General features: G+C 41.2%; 1 protein-coding gene across 2 annotated transcripts in view; it reads right to left on the reverse strand.

The window, feature by feature from the left end:
* SLC37A1 (solute carrier family 37 member 1) overlaps positions 1-19,486 on the reverse strand; it is a 33,976-nt gene extending 14,490 nt beyond the window's left edge. For both annotated transcript variants that reach the window (XM_009817151.2, XM_059835634.1), the window contains exons 1-9: positions 19,342-19,486; positions 17,564-17,645; positions 16,597-16,723; positions 14,620-14,698; positions 13,831-13,966; positions 12,223-12,299; positions 10,228-10,394; positions 9,437-9,474; positions 3,109-3,192 (exon numbers count right to left, since the gene is read on the reverse strand). In XM_009817151.2, coding sequence (XP_009815453.2) covers positions 3,109-3,192; positions 9,437-9,474; positions 10,228-10,394; positions 12,223-12,299; positions 13,831-13,966; positions 14,620-14,698; positions 16,597-16,723; positions 17,564-17,645; positions 19,342-19,397 — 846 coding nt within the window. In that variant the 5' untranslated portion in view covers positions 19,398-19,486. The remainder of the gene's footprint in view (positions 1-3,108; positions 3,193-9,436; positions 9,475-10,227; positions 10,395-12,222; positions 12,300-13,830; positions 13,967-14,619; positions 14,699-16,596; positions 16,724-17,563; positions 17,646-19,341) is intronic.
* Positions 19,487-26,707: the final 7,221 nt, after the last annotated feature.

Raw genomic sequence — 26,707 nt, forward strand, 5'->3', positions numbered from 1 at the left:
AATCGAATTATGGATACTGAGCGCTTTATATTAAGCAATCACTTATTTTTTTCACATCTCTTTCATTTGAGCATTGCAATCCACAAATTATAAAAGCCTGGAGTTTACCAATACTACCTAAGTTGTGAATTCTGAGTTCTTTTCTAGCACTAGGAAGGATTTTATCCTAATACTGGCTGCTAAGAATACTTGTGGACCAAGTTATCACTCAACAAGAACAAGCCATCTAGCCATGAGGATATCTTGTTATTTTTATCCACCCACCACACTGAAGTGAACTCTCAGAATAGAACTGGAAGTTTACATCTTACAGCTGTACATAGAAAAAGAAATTTCAGGTATAAATAGCCCTCAGTACTTCTTTTCCAACTCAGAAAAAAGATGGGATGTAGCTATCCTCACTTTCACCTGCTCTCTGAGAAGCTAACTAGCTTTGTACTTTTACTAGCTATGGATGTATTCTACATACTGTCTTCTTTCTCCTAATTCTTGCGCATTTGAATAAAGCCTTAGTCAACAATTAAGCCTCAAATATATATTTGTCTGTAGATTAGTAAGGATAAAATGGCAGGCCATTCCATTTCCAGTAGCTATTACAAAGATGGAAACTTTTTGATTGTATTCGATAAGCTGATGGAAAAAGAAAGAAAAAAAATAATCAAGTGCTGGACAAATTCAATTCTGCTATTTTACACTCAGTGATTCGAAATAAATTATGTTTTTAAAGAACTTCATTTAGGAGAAGACACTAGGGAACCATTTGGGCACCTGACCCAGACACTTAGCATAATTTTAGAAGCTACCATGCAGTATCCAAACTGTTTGTACAGGATCATTAGATAAGATGCAGGATTTACAGGAGACCCCGCACCCTAATTAAGCATTAACTAGAAGACAGGAAAAACATCTAGGGACCTCTGACATGGCACTGTAAACCTATGTTATGGCAAATGAGTCACTCCATCATCATCATCATCAGTATTTATCTTCTGAATTACTGGAGCAACTTCAAAACTTGAACTATTTTAACAGTAGTAATTCAAACCATCAGCTATTAACACTTTAAAAAAAAAAAGGGGGGGGGGAAAGGGAGGGAGCAAATAGAAAAAAAAAACCAAGAAAAGAAGGGCTTAAGCAGTGAAGCTCCCCACTGGATTCAATAGAAGACACTTGAGAGAGTGTCTTAAGTGAGTATCTCTTGCACAATTTGCACAGCAAGCTTAACCAGGATTGTCTGAGGTAATGCTGCTCATTTCTCAGACAGGTAGCTCTAAGCCTATTTAAGAAGAATGGGTTAAATATTGAAGTGGAACTGACCAAAGTCCAAATAACTTACTTAGCAACTCATGCTGGAAACTTTTATTGACAATATGGGATTTTTCTGCTGCACATAGCTAAATGATAAATAAAACCAGCAGTTTGTGCTTGGCAGAGATAACATTGTTCAGTCTTGCCAGCTTGTCATAGAGTGTGATTAGGCATATGGCGCACACTTGATCTCTGGGGAAGGATTCATTATCCCTCAATTTTGTATAATTTTTAAGAGGCCAACCTGACATAAGCAGTAATGAACACACAGAGGTACTCAGGTCACGCAGCCAAAAGCATTCTGCTTTCAATCACTGCATATCCTGAATATTTGCTTTCTTTTTACAGTAATTGAAGAGGTCAATAAAAAAATCAGTAAAAGCTGCCATTCCATTGTGCTTGGAGGAGACCAGCTCAAAAATGCAAAACATCTGTTATTTGTACAGGCACAAAAGCTGACTGTGATAATCAGCTCAGCGTAACTGTAACACAACCACTGTAAAAAGGAAAGATGTTCAATTCCACTTTGACAGGAAAGACTATCTTCTGTCACTGGCAGAAAATCAGGGGGTCCCAAACAGTGACAAACAAGGATTTTTAATTTTTTATTAATTACTTTTTAAACCTTGTTAGGACTCCATATTATGAACATATATCCCAGCTGGTGGTGTTGGGGCGGGCGGGAAAGAATATTGACAGGATTGCCAGCAAGTTCCCTCATGCTTCGTTGTCCATGTTGTGTCTCTGTCCTGCTCACAAGGGAGCCCCAGTCAGTGTGAGAGGGGGTACATTTTCCTTGCCCACTTGCTTTGCCGACTCTTTGCACAGGCTGACAGTAGAGGTACTAGCCGACAAAGACTTCTCTTCTAACTCTACTATTTGCTGTCTATATTTTAGCTCTGTCTTCATGACTTGCCTAAAGACACCTGCTGATATTCTTACATCTTCTCCCCTTATCTTCCAGCTGGTTTTGAAATAATATTGCCAATTGGTTTCTGGCCTGGAGACTGTTCTTGGGCAGCTTAAAATGAACATGAATAAACTCAGTACAGAGGCGGTTTAAGCTGGACTGATCAAAATTATGAGTAAAGTGTTTCCTTAGTTTTCATCAGCACTTATTAATATACCCTGTGAATGCTGATTATTATTCTATGGGCAAAGGATGAAAACAACAGGAAGTTTGTATTTTCCTGTAAAAGTCTGAAAGAAGTTAAAAAAGTTACTCTCTCAGGATGTGATGTGCCAAGTGTACTGAATACAAATGCAAAATTTCAATGGAAATTTTCAATTAATGTCCATCACAAGATAAAATGCCTTTTTGCTCCTAAATGGGCAAATCCAGAATTCAGTTTGTAGTGAGAATTACCAACGCTCATGGTTACAAGTTTTAAGCAAGATTTCTGTGAATAATTGCTCATATTTAGAACTCCCCATCTCCACGTATAATCTTGTAAGTACATGCATCCATTACATTAAAAACATGATATAAGTAGTTTAAAGATTTCGAATGGGCTATCTTTAAAATATTTTGCAGCGGATTACTTTTGCTGGAATTGTACGAAGATCACAAGATAAGATGAACTGAGTATGCATGCTATCTTATTCAGCTCAGTTTGCAGTATTTATGTTAGATAATTCTTAGTTCCCTCGTCTGAAGTTACATTTGTGTATGAAGATGGAAGTAGATTTCAGCATCATAGAATGAGAGCAATCTTTACCAATAGTAAATCTACTGTAAATATTCCATGTGAGCTTTAAGAAATCTTCTATACTATTTTACAACAATATGTTATGTTTTACCTGAGGTTTGCTGGTTTCCTTAGCATTTAAGGTTGGCAACTGGACTCTGAATCGAGATGCACCATTCAGGAAGGTTTTGGAACTCTAAAGAAACAAAACAGAAAAAAAAGCCATACTTTTGTTGCTTGTTTTTTGAAGGATTACATTAATGTTAATCATTCCTCTGCAACAAAAGTCTTTGTGCGTTGTAACATAAACATAACCCCAAATGGAGCATCTTTAATTTAATGGATGTGTATTGTGGGTTTTTGAAGTTCTTATGCAGACCTATGGCAATGTATATAAAATGCAATCACAAATTTGTTTGAAGGCTAACTTCATACTGTTGTTACACAGAAGCAGCATACTGAATTCAGAGCACAGTCACACTGCTCTTAAGATCTTTAGCTGCTTTTGCCTCTACCGAACTTTCACTGACATTGCAATACAGAAGTTGATTTGTTTCAGGAAAATCTTGATTATTCATTTCTTCATTTCCCTATCCTGTTAAGACAAAAGATTATCCCTTTAGCTTATGCTCACTGTATTCTTCTAACCCAGAAATGGACTGTGCTCTCGTGGGCAGGAGGGTTAATGAAGAGTCTGAGCACCTCCAACACGCTCAGTACAGACATCAAGGCAACAAGCTATATTTTAAGCCCCAGATGGACCTGCTTTCTATAATTATTTATTAACAAGTGCATTGGTGTACCAGTTCATACCAAAATTGCATTAATTGGAAAACATCGTTCCGAGATCCTTGGTCTAAAAAGATTTACCAGGGACATTAAGGTTTGTCCACCGAATTAAATATATAGCTTCAATGTAGGTTTGCAGTCAGGTAGTGACAACCTATTGCTAAGGCCACAAGAGGCACTGTGCATTCCTCAGGGATGAGATGTTTGTTTCAGTGTCTAATCACATTCTGGATGCCACATTAAAAAAACAAAATAAAACAAAAAAACCCAAACCCTGTCCCAAATAAAAGCACCAAACCCCACCACCACAAATAAAAAGAGAATGCCCATCCTCACCGAACATTTTAATTCAAAATGAATCACAGGTAATTCTTCCCCAACAAAAATACAAGGGTATGTATTGCAGTATTCTTTAGACAGACTGCCATTCATCAACCAAATCCTTCTAAGAAAGGCAAAAAACTTTTGAGGATAAACTAAAGTATTTCTGCTGCTTAATGCAGAGCTGAGGCGCAAGCAGTCTTGGGCATGCATTCCCCAAAATAACCAAACAACATTCACACCCCCAGGGTCTGATAAAACAGATTTTTAAATTTTATCTTACAGAAAATTAGGCTTTTGTCAAAAAAGTGATTTACAATAATCTGTGGGGAAGAAACTCCATTATCTAGAGACAAGTCATCTACATGCTTATTCAGCAGCCTAGCAGAGAAAAAATGAAAGACTTTTTCATTTGACTGTCAAAAATAAGATTTAGTGTGGTAAGGAGGAAATGTTTGGGGAAAAGGACTAGACTGAGAGGCTGCACATTTAATACTTAGACTTCTTTCTCCTTTTCAGAAGATAAAAATTGCAGCCTGGCAGCTTTTAAATGCACAAGCACTTTGCCACAGGAGTTTAAGAGAGCTAAGTTTCCTGGAAATGCAAAGTCAGGTTAAACAAAGTTCCTAGAACATAAAGACAGGTCTGTATGAACATGCTGCAACTAACATGTTTACCTAGGAAAAAAGAAGATGCAGGGAGAAAAGATGAGAAGCAATAGAAACAGTTCTAAATCATCACATTTCACAAATGCCATTAAATCTACTCTAACTTTCATTATAAAAGTGCACCAATGCTTAATAAAGCACACTGACTTCTCGCTTGCTTTTGTCATAGGTATAGCCTTGTGGAAAGTCATAGATTAAGCCTCCAATGCTAGCATTTACAAGCACTTTATTGTACTCAAATATTTGTTTTGAAACAAATTTCAGATTCATAAATCAGAGCCAAGGTGCATACAAGCAAATGAAGCACAGACCAAGAAATCAGTGAATAAAGAACAAGAACCACACATTCAAGGTTCTGTGCCTGGCTCTCCGTCTGTGCATCTGACAACTCACTGAGATCAGATTACTCACCACTACAAACTCTGTAGAAATACTGGGCTCACGATCATGCTGCAAATAAACAGTAGATCAAATTCATCCAAGATAGTGACATCACACAGAGATGAATCCAATATAAAAATCTTAATATAAATCTACCCTAAGTCCTTCCCTCATGTTGAGCATTTATTTCAGTTGTGCTTAGATTTAACTGCCCTCATTCTTCCACAATGAGGTTCGGCTTTTGGCACCAGCTGACAGAGCTGCCTGCACCTAACCAAGACATCTGTCTAAAGTGACCTACTACAGCCTTATGAGCAAAGCAAGTGTGTATGTTTCCTTAATGTCTTAGAAAAAACATTTCTAACTATTTGCAAAAGCACATAGGTTGTTCAGATTGTCACTGAAATGACTGAGCAAAAAAAGACAGCTAGTGTTTTATGCCTGCCAGCAAATTCCACGCCTTGTACAACACAGCCGAAATTTTTTGTTCCCAGTAACAACAGTCTATTTTACTACATGAACCTTCCTTCAATTAGCAATCAGTTTTCTTTACAGTCAGACATTGTCATTACCACATCCGCATTTGTAGGAGATCTTCTTGAACTTCTATTCTTCCTGTATTAATTTCCTTAACTTCTAAAACCACCCTCCCCGCAGCGAACAGAAGCTGTGAGCCTTATTCACTACGGATTTAGGATTCATTGTTCTTTGCAGACCACACAGATCTGAAGAGAGGTATTTGAGCAATTCAAATGGCATACAGCTTCCCAAGACAACGGCAAATCTCAATCTGAGAAGGGTCCAAGGCAGGTGGGGAAGCACTTTTATAAGCCTCCTACGAGATTTGCAAATGTGAATATATGGAATAGGGAAGAAAGAAGTGATGCCTTTTGCTCTGGAAAGCAAGGTTTCCAGGGAAACAGAAGGTAAAATGCATCCCTACACAATGAGACTGCGCCTGGACCAGTGATCTTGCTGGTGCCCTAGGGAAGATTAGGTCAAATGCTAGCCCTTTTCTGGAACTGGGGGAAAGGGTGGCGAATGGAAGGCGAAAAAGGCTCCTAAAATACTAAACTTTTGTTAAAATATCACGGCAAGTAGATAACTGAATGTCAATTTTTTCCATACCACCTTCTTAAGACATATGAGCAACATACTGTGCAGAAGTCTTTAGTTATGCTTTCCAGTAAAAGTGTATTTGGAACAAATAACAAACATTTACTTCCATAAAGCTTAACAGCAAATTCTGTAAACATTATGCTCTAGGTATTACAAACAGCAGCTGAAATGTTCATGGGAGCATTTCTGAACTACATAAAAGCTATGGAAAAAAATGCCTCCTATTAGGAGTCTCTAAGAGTCACTTAAAATGTTCTCATACTTGACAGAATTTACCTTTAAAAAATTAAAGAAAATTAAATGAAAAATACAGATCGCATTGTGAGCGCACCTTACCTCACACTAACAAACTAAGAATAGGAGTTCCACAGACCATTAAAAGTATTCAGAAGCTTTATCAGGAGTACTTCATATGAGGAGAAAAAAACCCATTAACTGGTAAAGAAGAGATAACACAGACTAGAAAAGTTCCCTTCAGTTACTATTCAAGAAGAAGAGAGCATTTAGAATGTAAAAAGCCATCTATCTGAAACTATTGGGGAGTGGTAAAAAACCAGCAATCATTCCTGTACAATCTACCTGCGAGACTTGCAACTAAAAGGTATAGTTCACATATACCTACATGTGCAGACAATCTCCATGTATAATCCCCTAGCACTGGAAAACATATGTGGGATTTGCTTGGGACCTTCCCTCTGACACTCTCCCCAACAGCCCTGATTTGCCCTCACACATGGGAAACCTTAAGACCTTCTCTGCCAACCTCCCCCTACTATTCTTCCAAAGAACTAGCTGAAAATGTCGCAGACCTGATTGCCCACAGGTCCCTGGGAGCCAAAGGAGAAAGACCCTGGAGCAACACACTACTCTAGGTTTTGGTTACAGTAGGGACAAACACATACCAGAGTCTTATGGAACATGATACAGAGATGAAACTGCAAACACACTCCTAAACAAAACTGGGCTACAAATGACATTCTGTTACAGGAAGTTATACACAGCTGGTCTTCCTAATGCTCTCTTTCTTGTTCCCTTTCCTTGCTTTTTATTTTTCTCTCCTTCTATTTGGATTGCCTCCCTCCTCTTGGGTCACAGCTATGCGAGGCAAGAAAGGAATTATCTTCTCACATAGTAGCTAAAGCTTTCTAAGGCACATCTTTTCACCACTGACATGGCTTTCTACATGACTTAATTCTGAGTACATACAATGTCTTAGGAACTTCTGTTTCAAAAGCATTGGGCAAACATCTTGGTACCAGAGCTTAACCACTTCCAACCCACTTTTAAAATAGTGTTTGAACAACCTTATGCTAATACTTAAAGAGAAAGCTTTCTTTTTAGAAACAATTTAAAAAGTTTTGAGTTTTGCTGCCACAATGGCACAAGGTCGTATACCCGCAATGTTCAGCAACCCAAAGAAAGCTTAGACATTTGCACACACACACACTTCAATCTTGCTTTAAAATGCCTTAAGTGGCAATCTCTGATGCTGGATTTTCAAACTCTTGGGTCAAGAGAGTCACATTTTCCCTTGTGATCCAGGCAATATGCGTTCCATCGTTTGTGTGTGTGATAGTATGTTTACAGCTTAGTGAAGTTCACTACCTTGCCGAAATTTAAGCCCTTGAAGTATAAGCTGTCATACAATAGCAAGATCCACTGCCTTGATGCCAGTAAAACACGATCAATGCATTCTAAAAACCTCACTGTATATTTTAAAAAAAAAAAATCATCTATGTATAAACAGCATCTCCATCCTTGAGGATTTCAAAATTTGACAGGCAAGCCCTAAGCAATTTGATCCTATGTCAAATGTAGACCTGCTATGAGCAGAGGATAGGACCATACAATGTCCAGAGGTCCTGTTCTTTCCAATCTAAATTATTCTGTGATGCCTCAAAACCTAAAGCATTGATTTGTCATGTGACCCATGCCACTAAGCACAGATTATTTCTCTCTCCTTTTCACAGCTCTTCATTAATGTCAGTTTTGGTTAAATAAAGGCCATATTATATCATGACTAAACTCACTGCCACCGACTCACTCTTTGCTCCAATCTCTTCACCTCAGCTTCATATCCATCCCTTGCTTCCTCTTTTCCCTATCCATGTGCTCCCACTGTCCTTCCTTCTATCCAAAGGAACGTCCCACCTTCCATCCCCAAGCCCATAGATGCATGGTTCATTGATGCTATGTCAGCAAAAGGGCTCTTTGCTCTTTCTGCAATGCCTAATACAGGGTTCTCAAACAGTGAGACCCTTCACAGGATACGGCTGGCAGCTATCTCATTATGCCATACCTAAGCAAGGAAGGCAACAGCAGGAGATAGGTCAAAAAGCTCTGAAGATGCCCAGGAAGACTGGAGGAAAGCAAGAAAACTCAAAAAAAGATCATAGAATCATTTAAGTTGGAAAAGACCTTTCAGGTCATCAAGTCTAACTGCAAACCTAACACTGCTAAGCCTACCACTAGACCACAGAATCATAGAATTATTTAGGTTGGAAAAGACCTTTAAGATCAAGTCCAACTGTAAACCTAACACTACCAAGTCCACCACTAAACCATGTCCCTAAGCACCTCATCCTCAGTCTTTTAAATACCTTCAGGGACAGTGACTCAGCCACCTCCCTGGGCAGCCCATTCCAGTGCCTGACAATCCTTTAAGTGAAGAAGTTTTTCCTAATATCCAATCAAAAACTCCCCTGGCGCAACTTGAGGCCACTTCCTCTTGTCCTATCACTTGTCACTTGGGAAAAGAGACCAACACCCACCTCCCTGCAACCTCCTTTCAGGTAGTTGTAGAGAGCAATAAGGTCTCCCCTCAGCCTCCTCTTCTCTGGGCTAAACAACCCCAGTTCTCTCAGCCACTCCTCATAAGACTCGTGCTCTGATGAACAGTTTTAATTTGGTTTACTGTAGTAAGATCATCTATTCCAAAACTTTAATTAAAACAAACTCATTCACCTCTTCATTCACATTGCTTTGACAGAAAGTAAGCTACCGGTTTACCAGTGAAGCACAGAAAACCAATCATTCCCTCAAATACAGGGTCAGTTATAACAGCCTGGCACAAAAGTACCACACAGATTATCTGATTTACAGAACTATCATAATAAACGTGTATTAGGAGGCAAAAATCAAAATAGAAAAAGCTTCACTTACACTGGATGGTGTGCAGGAGCAACTTACATCTTTAGGATCTGAAATACAATACCATGCCTAGTTAATAGTGAAAACAAGCATAATGAGTATCTCTTAAAACACTTACCAGTAGTGTAATTTAGCAACAATAAACCAACAGTACAGATAACACAGAAGTAGTCCTGGTAGAAATGTGTAACTGTAGCTTTAGATAAAAAGAAAAGAGTGCTGCACGGTACCCTTCCCATCCTATGACCTCATTAAGTGCTATTCTGGCAGTCTAGCTCATTACAGCATTCTAGTTATATCTGCAGAACTTTTTACTTCCTGAGATAGGACAGTTACAGTAAAATAAGCATTCATACTAATATCTCTGAGTCTGCATAGGGACAAAACGGGGCACTCCTTTTAAATTTCTCATTTAAAGTGTCAAAACTTGCTCTATCAGCTGACTTCTGTATTTCATAGCACAGAATATGGATGGCATAGGTTGAATGGTAGCATAGCATATACACTGCAGCCAGGTGGGACGTTCTGCTAAGCTACACTTGAACAATTTATAAAGACAGGGAACTAATGACAGGGCAGCAGACTGAAATCTGAAGTGTTACACTCTGAGGTATGCCAGAGTCTGAGCGTATAAGCTCTTCAGACGTACACAGGTTCTTCTCTATTTAGTGTTCTATGAAGAAGTTCTTTAAGTATTGGCATAGCTTGAGTAATATACTTTGCACTGGGTCATTTAGCTTAAACAGATGGTGTTCTTCACCCATAATGAGCCCTCCATAGTTCTATCCCATTAGAGCACTTACGTTCAATAAGAAACAGGAAACAAACAATCCCCATCACAGCAATGGTAACACCAGGCATCACAAAGGAGAGACCCCAGCACGTAGACACCCAATAAGCTGCAATTAAGGATCCCAAGATATTTCCCACTGAAGTGTGTGAATTCCAGATTCCCATTATCAAACCTCTCCTGCATTTAAAAAAAAAAACCAAAACACACAAACATTTCTTATTATTCCAACAATAAGCATTACTATCCTGAGAAAAGTGTATCAAAAATGACTGTTCATCTGTGGTGTTAGTGAAATATTTGCAATCTTACTGTTCTTTAATTGACCACTTCTTTATGCTACAGTCTTTCACCTGGCAATTTCAAGGCACCTAAATATTAATAGAAGTGTTCTAAATAATTCTCTGTGCACGACAGAACTCATACTACATTTAATGGCATTTAAAGGCACCACTAGGGCTTGCATATTCCTGTATAAGAGTTTCTTTGATAAAAACAAGTATGCAGATGTTGCATAGCACGCACATGCTAAGTCTGACAGTTCTGGGAATGAAAGTCCTCCTGCAAACACACTGCACCAACAATCTGATGCTTTCAGGATATGTTAGACTTACCATGCAGAAGAAAACAATCTGTACAGGACAGGTAGAGCAAATTCAGTATTTTCTGATCACATTCTGGACTTGCTAGGCACTAGTAGAAGATAACACCTGTGCAAGCTTGGCGAACAGACACATCAAACTGCTGTCTGCCTGGAAATTCCAGATTAGAGCTGCTTTAGAACAGCTCCAGCTGAGCTAGTGTAAACCACAAAAATCCTACTGAAGTCATGACAGATAGCAGGGTTTTTCTTCCTTATAAGTTGAGGGAAAACTGCCTTGCGCTCAGCAGGAGTTTACCTGGAGCAACCTAATTTGAACTAAACCAAATCTTTTCCTTTGGCTTAAGACAAGATCTAAGAAGTCTACTCATGTTTCATGGAATTTGTAGCAAAATGAAAACAAGAACCAGATCACTGACATTCCAACTAGTGCCCTATCCACCAGTCCACTATGCAGCCTCCTAAAAGTAAAGGCTGTTGCTTTTCCACAAAGCAAAATCTGAATAAACGTATTTATTTTGCACAGACTCACCAATTTTGTTCAGTGTTGTATGATGGTTATCATTCTCTGCATTTTGTAACATACACCAAAAAGGCTGCAGGGACTATGGAAAACTAGTTTGAGCCTACATCTTCTTAATTATCCCGTGATTTTATATAGAAAGCATATACTTAATTTTCATATACCCTTCTCTTGAACTGATTGACAATAATGTTCATTCAATGGTATGTGTCTACAATGGATGGCACTACAGTACCATTACTATATGACAGGTGCAGCAATCATTATCAGAGCCAATGGATTTAGCATGCAGCTCTTGCAAAATTTATGGAAAATTCCTGTAGGGTATGACAAAATAAACATTATGAGTGATGTCTATGCAGGATTAAGGAAAAAAAAAAAGATGATTTAAAGAAAGTGACAAAAAGAAAGGTTAAATCAGTTGCCATATGCATTTTCTTATTTTAATTAAATTTTCAAGTTTCTGTGTGTTAGAAAAAAAGACATTAGACAAAAAGATACTTTCAGAGTTACACCCTGATAACTGCTTTGAAACACAAATGAAAACATGGGAAATTCCCCATTAAAATAGCGTAACAGCTGCCTTTATTAAAAGTGGTTTTAGATTGTTAATATTGGCAAGAATTATTCTTAATTCAATTCTGAAATATTTCATCTGAAAAATTAAACGTCAGACTAAAGAGCTATCACAGAACTCTGTTTTGACATGAGAGAGAATATTTCAAACTGATGTATAAACTAACCAGTGTAACAAAGAAAACTCCTCTGAAAGATCTACCCAAAAAAACACTGAAGCAAAATAAAGATGTTTAAATTGACTATAATATTACAGCCCCGAACGCGTTGATTTGTACTTCCAAAACTTTGGATTACATATTATTTACCTTCCTTTTCCAAACCAGTTGCCAATACATGTAACAACACTCGGCCAGCCAGTAGTTTGCACCAACCCATTAGCTATCTGAAAGTAGATAAAAATAATAATAAGTAAACATACCCTATAATAAGTCAGGTTCCTACACAATTCCTGCTGAGCGCTGCATTGGGAAAAGGAAGCCTACACAAATGCTTTGAATTTAGAAATTTAGTCGGGGAGCATTGAAAGCATTCTTTTACAAGAATAAACAAGTTACAATGTTTTGCAGAGATTCTTCCTTCTACCTACATCTCTCCAATTATTTTATGATTTTAAACACAAAAAATTGTAATTCAATGACGTTTACCAAAAATCAGATTGCACTGAACTGAACAGAGAAACAAATTCCCCACACTCCAACAGCAACATCATACTTATCTCAATGTGAACATACAGCAAAGCATGTTTGCAATCAAAGCGGAAAAAGAGAAAACTTTAGGGGAGACTGGATAACTTTGAACATTAACTTTAAAATGCTTAACAGACACCTCTAAATAAACTGAGAGAAGAAATTTAACTGACTATATTCAGGCTGAAGTAAGAACTATTTCAGCCTCCATGTTGCACAGATCATAACCTTAACTCACCTCAACTCCTAAAAAGCTCCCTATTTAGAATTACACATTAACACAAAAATCACAATACAATAATTCACATGTACAATGAGCATGCAACGAAAAAACCTCGTTCTACCCAACAAAAACCAACTAGTCTGGTGGTGCGAGACCACCCTTGGTATTACAGGATTCTCTGACCACATCACGCAGTGCAGCATTGGTAGAGATAGTTTGCTTAACTCTAAAGGAGCCAGCTCCTGCCTTGGAAGCCACATAAGCCCAGAGCACTGGAGCAGTGACACAGTTAAATGGATGACTTCGTGAAACGGTTATAAAAGCGTGCAGTACCCAAGTTAGTATTGCTGCATGCCATGTTGCACAATGCCATGCAAACATGCCAGCAGTGAAAGTGCTACTGCAATTAAAACGAAGAAAAGCAGCAGTGCAAGGTGCAGACCTGTCCAAAATGACTCAGAAGTGCTAACCATATCCTGGCCCTGACCTAAATTCCATTTCAGGTCAATGGTAAATATTCTTGTGACGCCTGATTAGATCTACAAGTGCTCTGAAAAATCCCACACAATGACTCTCGTTACAGAAGTTGCCTGTTCTCAGCCACACCAATGTGGGAGACTGTTCATCATTAGCAGCATAAATGTAATTTTCCTGCAGAGAAAGCCAGGATGCGTCATTCAGGTCTTGGCAGACTGACAAAAGTAAATACATTTGTTTTAAAATTCGCCCACATTTAAGCTTGCAAAGATTTGATCACTGATTTGACACAGACTGAAACACTTTAATTTGTTTTCAAAGACTTCTCCCACTAAGAAAACATTTTTCAAAAATAAAACCTGTGGCTATCTACTCTGTCATTTCTGCCTGTCATCAATGACAATGTATGCCAGCATTTACATCCTCCCATCCAAACACTAATCACTGTTTGCAACTGAAAAAAAAACCCAATACAACACTAAACAGCACCACGGAAACTCAGAGTATCTAAATAACATCGTGCCTACCTGGGCTATTATGTAAAACCACAGATTATGTATATTATAGAAATAACCCAATCCAAACATTGCAGTGAAGAGTCCACTAGCAAGCATCCCGACCGTCAGATAGTACCGGATAGGTAGCCGTTCTCCTATTATTCCACTTGAAATGTGGAAGGAAATAAAAAGAAAGGCAATAATTAAAAATCAGATCATACCCCAAGTCACTTTCCAAATGACCCATAAGGTGGGACATGTCTCCAGCCATTTAAAGTGAGACTTGTCTCCCTTGCTAATGATTCTAGTTATGAAGGTTCTTGTTTTAGTCAATAAAAAGAGGCATTTCCAAACGGCAACTAATACTGCACATCTTAAGATGGGTTCAGTATTATTTTTAGGAGGGGACTGCTCCTGCCCTTTGACTACAGAGAAAGCCAGGACAATCAGCTTAGTCTACATGTGCAAGTCAGAGACTGATAAAGTTTGGGGACATATGTTCCAGCATATTTTCCTTCATATTCCATATGAAGGAAACACAGGCTAGATTGCAAGTTGGAAAGCATTCCTGCACAAGGCGGTCAGGATGGGGCGGGTAGGAAGCTTCTTCCTATGTACCAACAGGTATGATACCACTGAGGACTCAGGATGATGCATTTTCTTCCACAGCAACTAGCACAGAGATGGGATAATTACATCTGAGTTCTCACTCTCTTCACCAGAAACTTTACAGTAGGAAAGGACAATATCTCAGAAGCAGTACAGCCTCATACATTAACAGTAAGTGATAAAGCAGGTTTCCAGGAGAGTGAGGTTTACCTTAAATACATTCCAATTGCGTACGCACACAGAAATGAGTAATCCAGTGCTCCCAGTAACTGTTTGTAGTTGTTCTTATCTAAGAATAATTTTCAAAACAAATTATCAGTTTAAATATACCAATAACTTCCCAACCATTTTTACTTATCACAAGAAAAATGTTAGCAGACATGCACTGACATTAATACTTAATAGACTTAAGTATCCATTTTGCAAAACACATTTTAGTTAACCAAAAAAAAAAAAACCCCTCTACAACTGACCCTTTTATCTATAACATATTAGGAAAATATTGGTAGGCCCATTCTTAATTCCACCTTATTCAAAACAGCATTTTGGAAGAGAAGAAACATCAGTTATTAACAAGGTGCCTTTTTCTTATAGCTCCTTTGACAAAAGAAAACCCAAACTTTAACAGACTTTATTAAAAGTTGGAAAGATGTGTTGCAAATGTCTGAGGTCCTAAAAGTCAAAATTACTAAAAAAAAAAGAAATCCATCATCACATAAACTTTTAAGGAATCAGCTTAATATAGTTTGTTTTTTTAAAAATGGTTAAAGCCTTTTGCATTTCATTTTCCAACTACTCATAAGGCACAGAGATAGAAGTCTTGTTTAAAAAAAGCCAGGGTTCTGCTCTGTACAGTAAATGACCATAACTGCAACTAAATAGGCAATAATGGGCAAAAAAGAGGCAGGATGGGGGGAGCATGAGGGACTCTGCCCAGATAGAAACACCAAGTCTAGTCTCAAGGGACCTGAGCTCATACCAAGAAAGACGGTTTGTGTACTTGCAAGGAGCCACAATTCCCACTGACTTTGAGAATAAAGTCACAGCTATTAAAGCATTCCTTCTCTCAGTGTTACTCCCAGCTTGCCAGCTCTGTTGCTGAAAGAACAAGTCTAGAGTGCCATCCCAAACGGGTAGCTTTGCAATAGCCTGTGTGTTCATGGAAAAAGGAGGACACTGGAGCTCAGAAGTCTCCATTAAGCAAGCTAACTAGTGTTTTAGACAAGCAAACTCAGTCTCCCCTTGGTCCAGAGACAAGAAACAGCAACCAAGTTTAACCGCATCCCAATACATTTGGAAACCTGTGGGACTAAATAATTTCAGTAGACTGATTATCTTGCAACAGGCAGTTAATACCCAGAATTCTGTCCACAGAAAATCCAGAGCTCAGATCTTTAATTATCTTTGAACAGAGTGGGACTTTTTTTTTTTTAATTGCTAATTAAAGAATAATTAGAATGGATGGCTAGATAGACTGGAGTGGACTGGCACATTGACAGAATGGTCTATTCTACTTCACTGATGTTCTTGGTAGTGATAAAAGTGTCAAGGAATGATTCAAAATCTCTATTAAATTCAAATACAATTAAATTTAAATTTAATTGAGGCAAATTAAGTAGACATACTTTTTCTATTTAAGTGAAAGGCCAGGTTCATAAGCTATTCAGTAAGTTGTCAACTTTATTCTGCAATAAAGTCTCCCATTTTTCTCCATTAAAATGGGGAGAAAAATATTCTTTCTGGCAGACAAGGACTCTGAAAAGTTCCAATTTAGATAATCCCAAATAATTTCATTTAAATGATTGCTGGACCTTAAATTGAAGCAGCAGAAAATTTTAATGATTTATTTTATTCTTCACCCTTTTTTTCCTTAATTCTCATACTAAAGACAAATCCCATTTTCTGACTGAAAACTGATCTACTGAAACCATCTCATGCCTATAACAGGTAAAATAATGTCGGTTGTTTAAGTGACTTTAAGTAGGAAAGACATCATAAGGTAACTCACAATTTAACTTTCTTTGGAAAAATCAATGAGAACACTGAAAACAAAACACCCCTCCCACACACATCTCCCCTGAATTCCTCCACACATGAAGAAGAAATAGCAAGAAACAACTAATATAATCATGAATATCAGCTCATTATTATGAAAGAAAAAAACAAAAAGAAAAAACCAACCCTTACCAAATGGCTCCCAACCGCACTGAGATACATTAGATGGCTTTTTGACAGGTTGAATCTGGGGAGCATATTCTTTGTAGGAGTTAATTTCAACTTCATGTGAAGCAGCGCAGTGCTTATGCAGCTCTCCCTGATACAGAAAGGAAATTTGAAAATGGTAAATTCACTTGTGACTGTTACTCCCCATACAGCACCAAATTTAACAGTTCCAGCTCTCTGAACCTGTGTCAAACCCACTGAAATCAGTAAAATTGGTAGCCATTATTAATTTCTTGGTGTTTTGCTGGGTGAAGCCACCATTTCATGAAAGGGTAATTACATGGTTAGAAACAACATGCTATAGTGAACTGGTGTTCCTGATACTGCAGAATTTCAAAATTCTTCACTAATATCAAGCCTACTTTGGCCATTGTTACTCATCAGTTATATATAATACAGCCCTGGGGGATTTGATTTGTGTTTGGCAAGTTATACAGGCTGAAGATTAAACTAACAAACCTAGAGTTATATAATATTTTGCCACCAGCTTCACTGGGAACAGAGTCCCAAGTGTACAGACAACTATGAGTACGATGCTCAACAGTACTTGGAACAGTCTTGTAAATGCCAGTAGAATTCTATCACATTTGACTCATCAGTTATGAACAACTTTTCTCAAACATATGAATGTAAACCTGTAAACTCTTAAATATCTATAATTAGATTAATTCACATGAATTAAGTGTAGGCATAGCTGTTTCAAGCCTTAAGCCTAAAGATTAGACATATACACAATATTCTAGGTGCGGTCTCGCTAAAGTTTATCGAGTAAATGTCACTGCGTACTAGCTTTATCAGTTTTTAATCTTTTAAACCATTCCAAGTTAAAGTTTAACACTGCCTTTCACAAAAGGAAATATTGAAAAAGACAACTACTTCCGTGTTTGACAGGAGGAGAAGGATGTTTAAACAAAGACGCAACCTTGCTTACCTTAACTATACTAATAGGTTTCCTTGATAAATGGAAGCTGGCATACAACAAGAAAGTGAGAGAGAAAATGAAGGCTCTATACCTACAATATAAAAAAAAGTATTTGAAAATTATTTAGTGCTAAAAGTAAATCTGAACAAAGTTACATAAAAACATTACACAAGTCATTCGTAATCCTGGAATAGTGGAAGACAACTTTTTTCATGTTCTCTAACAGCCTGAAGAACAACCCTAGCAGTTACGCTTCTTTGTAACATCTGATCTGGCTTTGGGAGGGAGCTTGGTAGCACACAGGTACAGGCAGGACAACATGGCAGTGCTCTGGAGTCCACAGAGCTGATCTGCCTTGTTTACAACCTTCCTTTTGGGGCTATTAAGACAGTTCAACATAAAACATACTGATAATCAGATTTCACATTTCACTGTCTCATCCGGTTTTCTGGTATGATTACAACATAAATGATGGCTCTGTGAATTACCAGTTTGGCTACTGTGGGTTATTACTTCTTTTTTTCCTTACTGCTTTTAGGATTTTGCTTCACTTTTGCCTTCCTCTGTAACAACAGAAATCAGCCATTTCTAGACACGGACTGGGGGACTGACACTGACTGTGGGTACTGTCAGCTGGAGCACATGAACATAATTAATCAGCTTTGGAATTGGGAAGGAATTTTCCCTTGTACCTCACTGGCATCCTTGGGTCTTTTCTGCAGTTCATCTGAATTAAAAGGGCATCTCAAACTCCCTGTCACTGCAAGTGCTAAACAAAGATGACAATCGGATCTATGCTATTCTCTACCTGCAGCATATTTCAGTAGTTTAAGAAGGAGAGGGTTTTATGGATTTGTGCTTTTAACAGAGATCAGAGTGTATTTACTGGCTCCTTCTAGTCTTGATCTTAAAATTAACATCTGTAAATGAAAGTGTATATATACATACAAAGATCTGGTATTACATAGCCTACGGTCCCTAATTTTTAATTAACTTTTTTCAATCATTTTCTGCCTTATAATCTTTTACATAACAAGGGTCTTGTTTTACAGTTCTGACATATTTTCAGAGACATTAAAAGAGTGAGTTATCCCGCGAGTTGAGCTATTAATTCCCATAACTGAAAACATCCTCACAAGTGATAAAACTGAAATGACTTTGTCCTTGCTGCTCTGCTAGAGAAAGCATGTGATAAAATTGCTCCAATGGAAAGTGCTTGGTCTTTCATTTGTTATTTTTTTGTTGCTTGCACACAATTGACTCAGTATTCTATCTCAGAAAGCACAAGAACTGATGCCATCCAACTTCCAGGATTAGTTTTCCTAAAGCAAACACGTTTTGGTTTTGTTTTGGGTTTTTATTTAAATATTACAGTAGCAAGAACTAAAACTGTAATTCTACAAGTCTATAATACACATTGAATTATGGGGGAGAAAATACACTTCTGGCTAAGAAAAGGAAGCTAACCTCAAGCACCCCTCCCACCTAAGAGTTTGAAAATAAAAATGTGAAATTTATCCTTTCAAATACATACCTTGGAAAGTAAGGACAGAAGGCTTTATTCTCTAGCACACTTGACTAGTAAGGGTCTGTCTGAGTTCCCCCAACAAAGTATCTCACTTTTTAAATGTCAGCAATATTTATTTATTATACAACTGACTATACTTTCTTGCTGTATATATTAACCAATGAAAAAGTAAAACTAGAACAAGGCAACAGTATCATCGACCCCAGATACAAACTCACATTGCGCAAAACAAAGATCACCATCATACTTCAAGACTTACCACTGATCTCGTGAAAATGAAGTGATGAAGCGAATCCCAGGGGGAAGGTGAGCCATCTACTCTATAGCCGGTATCAAAAGTTTAGGTGACACAATTATGTACTTGTGACAACGTTATCTGTTCTTCAGAACGCGTAACAAAGATCCTCCCAAAGCTGTGCAATGGTAGGCTGTTAAACGTGGAAGATATGCTGCTGACTTGATCTCCCTGTAGGTTTTTTTCTTATACCTTCAGCCAAGATGTGGCAAATTCTTCACTCTGCCTTCGTTAATTGCTGATCTTCAAATAAGAGGACCTGGTAAGTAAATATTCTTATTGAGTTATTGTAATATTTTCTAATCGTAACATTTGAATCAGCAATTATCTATTTCAGAGATGAGTAATTACCATAACTAACTTTCTAGACATCAAAAATGTAATGGAGAATTTTAAGCCAATATAAATTGCAGCCTTTTCTGAATTTTATCATGTATAATCTATTTTGAGAAGTCAGCATAGTATAAAGCAGTAGGGACAGAAGGGAAAGATGCACTTAGAACATGATCTAAAGCCAGCTGACATCAAAACACGCCGCTTTTGTCCCAGGAAGACCACAAACAGGCAATTCCCCACCTTACAAAGATCTATTTTATCACATTAGAAACATTCATGAGGCTGAAATCTGTTCAAAAATTACTATAGTGTTTTTAGCCCAGAATAGAGACTCCTGCAGCTTGAGAGTGGGTGTTGCTGAACAATGCTGCCAGCAAGACTTGACCAGCACTCCCTCTTCCAGCCTGATTTCCCTGTCCCAGTATCAGTGCTGCACAAAGCACCACATCATCAGAAAACCTGGAAAAGAAAAAACCAAAACCGCTTTTTCACCACTTGAGCTTCCTACACCAGCTCATCCAGCACAAGGGAGAAGGGTTACGTGCAGGCTTACGTGCGTACATGACATGCAGGGAAGAGCGAGACTGTGGCAGCATCGATTCAGTTTGGTTTAAAATCTTGTAGAGTTCCTCCTGTTTGTTCAAATTTGGGCCGAAGGCCCTCAACAGAAAAAGATGCACAGTACCCTTTATTACAGGTCCTGCAACAGGAACTAGCTGCACTGTTATTTCACAGCAAGTCTGAGCCAACTGTTGAGTAATATGACAAAAGGCACTGTAGGGAAAAGGTGTGACTGCAACTCATGCATGCAAGCTGAGCCTCCCTGTATGCTAACAGCAGAGCCACCCCAGCAGGATGCCAAATAACACATCAGGGTCTGCACCATAACCCCTACCCTCCTGGCAGCCCAGCTAGTAGGCTTAACACCAGCACCAGCCACTGCCATGCTCCTGACAGGAAGCTGGTAGGAAACAGGACTAGCTCTCCTGGTAAACAACAGGTGAGCTAAAGCAAAATCTCCTTTGAAGAAAACACACCTGCCAAGACCAAGGGTTTATCTTAACCTGGGAATTTTAGAGGCTGCCACAGGGCAGACAAAGGTGTGAGCCTCTCTCATCTTTACTGCCCCATCTTACTACAGAAATCAAAACTACTCCTCCTCAGTCAGCTGAACGACAACACCAAATAGTATCTGCTGTGTCAAAGCTGGCAACCTGAAAGCTTCACTATCCACACAGCCTTTTTCTGTAGGAATGGAGGAAAACTACCACCTCTACACATAACAGAGTATCCCAGCAACAGATCAAGGGTCTGCTCCTTTACGCTAATACATTTTTGTCATACCTTTATTTTTTCCACAGTGTCCTGGTTCAGCTTGACACCTCTCTCCCCTAAAAGTGAATTGACTTGCTAATCTTGTTTGGCATGTTCCACCTCCTCCCCACCCCCCCGCCCTGAATCAGGTAACTGGTTGTGCAATTAATCAGCAAACCCCATAATCATTCCCACCCAACATGAGTTTCCTACCTCCTCTAGGAGGTTGCAGAGATTAGGCAAAGTGCAACCTTACACCCTCCTCCCCTCTCCCACCCCCAGCTGCAGGTCCCTCTGTGTCATACAGTGATGGTTCAGGTGGCTGATCCATCAGAAGACCTGCCCTGAAAAATAGCTGATCCAGTAGAGAATATTAACTCACCCTGCGGCCACAAAACTGCTACATAGGATGAATCCAAAGCAGCAGAAGCATAATGGCAGGGACTAAAGGTGGGACTGCCCCTTACAGCCATGGCTAGCTAGTTAGGTCAGCTGAACTCCAATTTCAAACCAACAACTGCTTGTCAGTAATTCCATGTTTGGTTGAAATGAGCTGTGGATAGCTCCAGTGAGAGAAGAAAAGTAGGAAGAAAAAGAGGTGGGCACAAACAGCCCAGAGTAGGAGTGAATTTTGTTTCCAGCAGTAACAGATCTGTTTCAGGGTGATGCCAAACCCCATTTCCCCCTCTCTCACAGTTATCCCAAACACTGAAACTAGTTTGGTCAGTTAAATAATAAGTGAGGTGACAGAAATATCTCTGGGGAAAAAACTGAGAGGCCAGCAAAGAACAAAAATCTGAGGTCATAAACCTCTTTAAATAGTTCTCTTAAAATGTAATGGGACAAGGCAATTGTCATCATAGAAAAGCAATTGTTTAACAGGTTACTATTTAACAGCTTTAGCCTAAGCAGAGAAAGACTTCACACATCTTACAGAAGGTTTCAATTCTAAGTGGTCACAGAAGGTTGCACATCTGTGCACCTGCTGCACAGTTCATACTCACACCACCTCCTAACAGTGTATCCTCGCCATATATATCCAGAGTCACAAGGCCCTAGCAAAGATGACTGGACTATCAGCAGCATTTAGAAAACTGCACCCTAACTCTATTTGACAGGGGCTGATGTCATTTTATCTACTGCAGGCAGAGAAACGCGAGTTCTCATTTACTCGCCACCAACTTATCTCTGTCCCCATATATCCATAAATTTCTCTGACATTCATGTGCTTTTAATAAACAAATAAAACTTCCCCCACAAAAGCAAAGAAACTTGTGGCAGTAAAATTTGTGATAACAGGTTATAAAGATTGCATGCTGCTGTATATTAAACCAGATTGTAAAACCAAGCTATTCTTCAGAAATTATGTTGACACGCTACTACACATAACTGGTACCTTACCAATACATCCTTTATATTTCCATTTTACTAATGAGACCCAAGGACAAACTCCAATTCAATCACTCAAACTGGTTGTATGTTCTTTCATTTTCAGCAACTATTTTACCTGACAGTGAAAACAAACATGTTTGCTTCCTCCTTCACAGAATCACAGAATCACTAAGGTTGGAAAAGACCTGTAAGATCATCAAGTCCAACCTAAAAAAGTCCTTGTTGTACTGCAACGCATAAAGCAATATTCTGGTACTTACTTTGAATCCATATTTACTTTCCAAACTTTGTATTGCTTCTTCAGGCTTCCTGCTGCACTGGCTGAAACATAGCTCCCTCCCTGTTTCAGGAAAACACAGTCATTTATGACTGGCTTTTACCACTGCGAATACTGCAAATCTTCGTGCAGCTGTACTGCACGCTGAAGAGACAGAGCGAAGCTCCTGCCTGGCCCCTGCCCCATTATGCACAGCTCCCCTGGAAGGCAGACATTAATTCTGTGTATGCAGAGACAGGGGGTAAGGCAAGTCCTCATCAGGGTGCCCTTAGGTAGTTAAAAGGCCTTTAGACACATTCAGATCAAACGCATATTGTGCTTAATACCCAGCAGCTCTGCACCTGGGCCACGAACTCCATAAACTGCCAAATCCATCAGCTTTGGACCTTCACTAGCCGTATTCTTTCCATTTAATACAGAAAACAGTTAATCCCGCCTTAACAACAGGGGACAAGAGAGCTTGTGAGTACCCAGCGACTCCACGCCCGTGTCCCGGGACCCGGCACTACCAACCGCACCGCACCGGGAGCTACCGCAGCACGAGATGACCCAGTCAAGCCTGGGCGGCCACCCAGCCCCCCGAAGGCCGAGCCCAAGCCAAGGGCTGCACACCCTCACCCTGCGGTCCTGCGGGGCCAGGCCAGGAGCCGAGCGAGGGGAAGGTGGCAAGCACACGCCTCTCCGCCGGCGGGCCTCCCCCAGCGGTAGGAGGTGCTGTGGCCTCCGGGAGCGCCCGCCCGCCCCCACTCGCATCCCACGGGGAGGTCTCAGGCAGGTCAATGCCAGCCCAGGGCTGGGCTCTGCCTCGGGGTTGCACCTGCTCAGCGGGCTCCCGTCTGCAGCCGCGCACCCCTAGGGCACCAGCGTAGAATTGCTGCCTCGCTACCAACGAAACCTAGGGGTACCCCCACAACAACCCTCCCCGGGGCCTGACTCCGCCGGCTGGGGCGGAGGAGGGGGGTCTCACAGCACGCCCAGCCTCGAAGCGGGAAAGCGAGACAAAAGGTGAAGGGAAGAAAAGGGAGAGCCGGGGGCGCTGGTGGCCGGGAAGGTGAACGCCTGAGCCCCGACAGCACTGCAGCCGCCTTCCCAACGCCTCCGGCGGAAAGCCGGGGCCGCCGCGCCCGGAGCACGCCCGCCCGGCCACCAGCCCCGGGCAGCGCCGCGGGGGAAGGGGCCGCCGCCACACAGGCGGGAAGCGGCGGCGACGCCCCCGCTCCGCCCCCGCCGCGGGCACGGCAGGTGCACGGCCACCCCCGCCCGCCGAGCCTACCCGCTGCCGCTGCTCTCGCCCTCCCGCCGCCGGTAGCTTCCTGCTTCCTGCCTGGCCTGCGCCGAGCCGAGCGGGGCGGCCGGGCGCGGCTGCGGATCGCCGCCCGGCCGCGCGAGCTGCGCGGCGGACCGGTCTGCCCGGGCCCCTCCCCGCCGCGCCGCCGAGGAGGAGGGCGCCCCGCGGTGGCGGGGCGGGCCGCGCCGCAAGTGGGCTCCGCAAGGCGGCTCCGCAAGGCGCGGCCCGGCTCCCCGGCCCGGGCCGCGGCGGCCGGTAGGAGTCGCGCCGTGCGCTGGTCCGCGGCGGCAGCGCGCCCCGCGGCGGCTCCGGGCCGCCTCTGTAACGACCGGCGATACCTGCGGGGGGAACCGCTGCCCCCGGCCCGGCCTCCCGCGGGCCTGAGGGGGCAGCGGCGGCTCCTCGGCGCGGCCCCACACAGCCCCCCCCTTTGCCCGGCGAGGAGAGAAAAGCCGTTCCTTGAGCCGGTGCTGGCTGCCGTCCCCGCCGACCCACCTGGCACCCCGGCGGCCTCTCCCGCTCCAGAGCGGCGGCCCGCCGCCCTCTGCGTTGCCCGGCATCGCCAGTGCGATCCGCGGGCCCCGGCCCGGGTGGGTGTGCACAGGTGCCCCACTGCAGTACTGTCGGCTGCCCGCCTGAAATAGGCGGAGGTGGTTCTGGTGCCAAACTGCAAACGCTCAGAAGTCACGCACCGGGTCATCTGAAAACTGATGGAAAAATTCCGTGTCACTTCTTCAAAAAAGAAAGAAGTTAGGTATTTTATTTGCCTTCTGGTTTCCTGATCATGCAGTACTTCCTCACTTTTAGCAACCATATCTATTTCAAAGCTTAGTTATTTATATAAATGCATACTTTCAGCTGCAGGTGTATTTCTTTATTGAGATCACCTCACCAGTGCGGGTAACCCTAACACTGTTTATTTCATCCAAAACGGAGTAACTGCTAACAGTTACCTTATGCAGGTTTTAATTTATCTGTAGAACTGTTTCTCCTTTGTGGAGTATCACCTGCCTGGCACAAGCAACCCCCTTAAGGCACTCACTAAAATGTTCAGTTTTATTTTGCCTCTTCCCTCTCCTCTTCCACTGCCTACGCCGGTCATTCCAATAAAAGAAACTCTTTGACTCCCAGTGTTATATTACATAGGCCCCACATTTCTGACACTTACTTAGACCGGTGCTTGGCTTTGCTCCACCATCTCAGCGGCATCTTCGCTTTCTCCCAGTCAATAAACAAACCCTTCTCCCTGACAATAACATTTGCAGGACCAGGGTCTCAGAGTTGCACCAGACCATTGCAAATGCAGACGGGTGTTTCGCAACCTGCTGCTGTTCAGCTTGTCACTGGCAGATGTTGACTCCTGCTCAGGCTCGCATCCTTCCAGCTGAGATTTGTAAGTAGTGAATCAGAGTTTAAAGAGAAAGTCTTCATCTCCCCAAATGCTACAAAGTTGCTACTTGAAAAGCTAATGACTGCTCTTGATTAGCATCAATCTTATCTTCTAAGAAGTTGATTTTGGTTCACAGATAAAAGCAAAAGGCGCTACTCAGCATCAAAAGGTCTTGCATTAGCACAGCTTTTACAGAACTGTCATGCAGTATGAGACAAACCACAGTTTCACCCAGTGTCTTGGGGAAAGGACAGTGAGTAGTTGCTTTTTGACAATACAGTCCTGTGTCCCTTGTGAATCCAAAAGAAAAATCATCTGCCCCAAACCCCCATGAGCTCAGCTGCAATGGCTGATGCCCTGGGCAGTAGGGCTAAGTTTAGCAACTCTTAACACTTGGAGGTGGAGAATAAACAGGCATGTCCCAGAGCCTCTTTAGCTCTCCGTGTTTACTGTCTGCTGTATGATGGTGCATGAACTGGACAAGGAAATACTTCAAGCCTCATTATTCTTCTGAGCGCATGTATCATGGAAATGCCGTTGTCTCACGGAGATGGCATTTGTTCCCTCGGGGTGGAAAAGCACACGCTAACATCAGATATAGATGGGTAATCACAGCCAGAGCAGAGCATCTATGTATGTTGATGTTCGTAATTTCTGCTGTAACAACCATTTAGCAGAGACAAAACTAGACATAGAATGCTCCTCTAGGAAAAGGGATCTGCATGAATCATGTGGCTGCATTTTTGCACCGGCATGGGAAGGCACCCAGGCACCATCTATTCTGACTGGCACACAAACACACAAAAATGAAGATTTGTCTCTTTGCAGCAGAAAAGGTCAGACCCATCACAGTGCATTTCTTTGTATACATGATTAGCCATCCCAAATTATCACAACTATCATCATCATGCAGGATCCTCATATTTTTTAAATTGATGTTGGCTTGGCCCTTTTTAAGTTCCTTAAAGAATTTAACCTTGCTTGAGTACCTTTCTATCTTCAGTTACAAGCAACTTGCAAAAAAGCATGAGCCAAACAGCCACAAAACCCCCTGATAGTTTTCCTACTTGAAGTAGAAACTGCATCTCCCATTAAAATAAAGGTCCCTCTTAATCCATTCCTCTCACATCACTGAAACCTGCTGGCTGCCACGCTTGGCGCAGCTGCTCTCTTTGCTATGCCAGTGCTGACCACCAGCAGCTCCAGTTGCCAGAAGCCATCAAATAAGTAAGAATACAGAGAGGCGGAGCAGCAGGAGCTTGTGCTGTTGGTTGCACAACAGCTGCTGGTGTAGAGTGTCAAAGGAGAGCCAGAGGTCTGTCCAAGAGTAAAT

Source organism: Gavia stellata, chromosome 1, assembly GCF_030936135.1.
Source record: "Gavia stellata isolate bGavSte3 chromosome 1, bGavSte3.hap2, whole genome shotgun sequence".
NCBI lineage: Eukaryota > Metazoa > Chordata > Aves > Gaviiformes > Gaviidae > Gavia > Gavia stellata.